This window comes from Camelina sativa, chromosome 18 (assembly GCF_000633955.1).
Source record: "Camelina sativa cultivar DH55 chromosome 18, Cs, whole genome shotgun sequence".
Taxonomy (NCBI): Eukaryota; Viridiplantae; Streptophyta; class Magnoliopsida; order Brassicales; family Brassicaceae; genus Camelina; species Camelina sativa.
Window position 1 is genome coordinate 19486945 of NC_025702.1, and position 3374 is coordinate 19490318.

Genomic DNA, 3374 nt, shown 5'->3' on the forward strand with positions numbered 1-3374 from the left:
CGCTCAGCAGACGCCTAGATGACCGCCTAACCCGCTTAAAATTACATACATTTTATTTTAATATTTATTTTTGATTTTTAAATTACATATAATTAAATTATTATGTTTTATATCTATATACGTAATTATAAACATTTATATGTTGTTAATATAACTTAAATAAATGTATTTTTCTTACCGTTGTTTATATTTTTTTTATTTTTATAACATATATTTTAATATAATTATATATATAATGTTTTATGTTGTAAACGCCTAAACCGCCTAAAACCGTCTAGGCCCCGACTAAGCGTTCTAGGCGCTAGGCGTTGGGTCACCGCCCAGATACCGCCTAACACTGGTAAAAACAAATTATGCTCAATAAAGGTGGAAAAAATAAATCAAACCCTAGAAACAAAATTAAAAAAAAAAAAAAAGAAACAATACTAGTGTCCTTCTCCGCACGATTTTCCAAGATGTATTAACACACACAGATTAATGTTTTAAGTAAAAGTATTTTAAATAATAACTTCTCTCTCTTTCCAATTTATAATTTGTGTTAAGAAGATATTGATGAATGAGTTCCAATAAAGAAGATAGCGACTCTGAGAACAGCCTCCGAAGCGAGATTAAGAAGAAGGTTCTCTCTCTTTCTCCTTCAATTATTATTATTTTTTTTAGATATAGATTTTGATTCTCTGGGAAAATGTCACGACGTGAAACCCATTAATTCTTTCGATTAATTAAATTTTTACAACATTCCTTTGTTTTAGTCAATTCTTCCTAAGATTTTCGGATCAAGACGATTTTGTAAAGAAGAAGAAGATGCGTCTAATTATATGAACAACAGAGGAATTAATGATGATCAAGACAACAACAACAATGGTAAATAATATCTTCTTTAACCGATTTACGTACATCACAAGAAAACAAAAATCATTCGATTCGTTTTTTTTTATATATATATATCAAATAATGGAAGTTGGATCATTATTCATGCCTTTTGATAGATTTGGAACGACGAATGGCTTCTCGGAAGAAATCGGTTCTTGACAACACTTCTCCAATGATTTGGAAGACTGCTTCTGGTATAATTCTGATCATCTTTTTCAATGTGTGGTTAGGAATTATTTGAGATTTTGTTGGTAACCTACCGATAAAATTTGACAAGTTTTCACATGATTACGATAGCGATGTCTAAATCGTACTACATTGTCAAATACTTTTTTGGATTTTTTTTTTTTTTTCCTTCTTGGACTCGTACGTCTCTTCGTCAAGGTCTTTAATCTAATTTAGGGTTTTCTTGACCCCTTGTTTTATTTCTAAGCAATGTAACTTTAGGGTCTTCTTTTTTATTCCCCTTAAATTTGTTAGAGAGGAAGTCAAGTCCTGGAATTGAAGGCTTGAATCTATCGAGTTTCGATAGGCCTATGGCTCCAACTACAGAGATTCGTGAACTCAGGTTTGATATCTAATCTAATCTATCTCTCTGTGTTTTTTTTTCGTTTTTTTGGTTTCAGATTCAAAACTCTCTGTTTTATGAAATCTCAGGGTGTTTCTAGCTACGTGGAACGTAGGAGGAAGAACACCAAACAATGATCTTAACCTAGAAGACTTCTTACTCGTTGAAGGCACAGCTGACTTATATATCTGTGGGTATGATATGAATAAAATTTGAAACTTATTTGGGGTTCATCATGGGTCTTAATAAAGTGTTTCAGTCTTTATAACGATTCTTGTATTGTTTTTTTCATTATCAGGTTTCAAGAGATTGTTCCTCTAAGTGCAGGAAACGTTTTAGTGGTTGAAGATAACGAGCCTGCAGCTAAATGGTTAGCTCTTATAAGTCAAGCTTTAAACAAACCGAGACAAGACTCTGTTTATTCAAACGCAGCTTTCTCTGCTTCAAGAACGACTTCTTGCAGTAGTAGCTGTGGTAATGAAGAATCAAGAACACCTAGTAGTCTCAGTTTCTTTCAAAGACCGAATCTTAAAGTCTTGAGCAGAAACTTTCGTGTCGATTCAAGTCTTTTGAAGACTTGTAACTGTCCGGTTAGTGATAATACTACTTCGGTTGGTTGGGAAGCTACGAGATCGAAAAAGTTTAGTGATCCTATGACAGATAACAGTAACAACAATGCCGAGGCTGAGAATTTTAGGGTTCATGAGAATTTCTTGTTTGATGATGTTCCTGCGACTACGAAGATGCCAGGACAAATGAGTTATCGGTTGATTGCGAGTAAACAAATGGTTGGTTTGTTTTTGTCTGTTTGGGCTAGAAAAGAGTTGATTCCACATATCTCTCATCTTAGACTTGATTCTGTTGGAAGAGGAATCATGGGTCGCTTAGGGAACAAGGTAAAACAACTTTTTTAATCGATATATAAATCAAAGATTCTGACACAAGCAAAAAAAATCTGAATTTTTCTGTTTTGTTTTCGCAGGGATGTATTGCTATCAGCATGTCATTGCACCAAACAAGCTTTTGCTTTGTGTGTAGTCATTTGGCATCTGGTGAGAAAGAAGGTGATGAGCTGAGAAGAAACGCAGATGTAGCTGAGATTCTTAAACATACTCAATTCCCTAAACTCACCAAGAACCCTATTTGTCGCGCACCCGAAAGAATCATTGATCATGAGTATGTTTCCTTGAAGTCATTATCATTCTCTCTCTATACAAGCTAATAAAAACCGCTAAAAGAATATGTTTTGGAATTTGCAGCCGAGTACTTTGGCTTGGAGACTTGAATTACAGAGTTGCTTTAACCTATGAAGAGACAAGAGTATTACTAGAAGACAATGATTGGGACACTCTTCTTGAGAGAGACCAGGTTTTGTATATATTATAAAAATGTTCTTCAAGTCTTTTGAATTCTTAATCCATTTCCCTGTTTATTAACTTCTCTGATCTTCAAATGATTCAGCTAAACATGGAAAGAGGAGCAGGAAGAGTCTTCTCAGGATTTCAAGAAGGTCAAATATTTTTTGCTCCAACCTATAAGTACTCTCAGAACTCAGATGCTTATGCTGGAGAAATGACCAAGTCCAAGAAAAAACGCCGCACTCCTGCTTGGTATATTATCCAAAGTTCTAATCCTAAAACACTAAACCATGTTTATTGTGGTGTTGTTTGGTTCATAAAAAGATCTGTTTTTGTGTGTGTTTTGAATTTTGGAATGTTTGCAGGTGTGATCGGATTCTGTGGAGAGGTGAAGGCATAGAACAGCTTTCATATATTCGTGGCGAATCGAGGTTTTCGGATCATAGACCGGTTTGCGCGATCTTTGCAGTAGAAGTTGATGTGAAGAGTCTGAACAAAGGTAGATTCAGGAAAGGTTATTCTTGTGCGGGTGCAAGATTGGTTGAAGATTGCATTCCACAAAGGCATAGTTTTTA

At 34.6% G+C, this 3374-nt stretch overlaps 1 protein-coding gene across 1 annotated transcript in view; it reads left to right on the forward strand.

The window, feature by feature from the left end:
- LOC104763671 (type I inositol polyphosphate 5-phosphatase 5-like) overlaps positions 514-3374 on the forward strand; it is a 3484-nt gene continuing 623 nt past the window's right edge. The window contains exons 1-10 of the mRNA XM_010487015.1: positions 514-619; positions 753-864; positions 990-1067; positions 1354-1441; positions 1531-1635; positions 1740-2337; positions 2424-2617; positions 2701-2809; positions 2903-3051; positions 3165-3367. Coding sequence (XP_010485317.1) covers positions 557-619; positions 753-864; positions 990-1067; positions 1354-1441; positions 1531-1635; positions 1740-2337; positions 2424-2617; positions 2701-2809; positions 2903-3051; positions 3165-3367 — 1699 coding nt within the window. The 5' untranslated portion in view covers positions 514-556. The remainder of the gene's footprint in view (positions 620-752; positions 865-989; positions 1068-1353; positions 1442-1530; positions 1636-1739; positions 2338-2423; positions 2618-2700; positions 2810-2902; positions 3052-3164; positions 3368-3374) is intronic.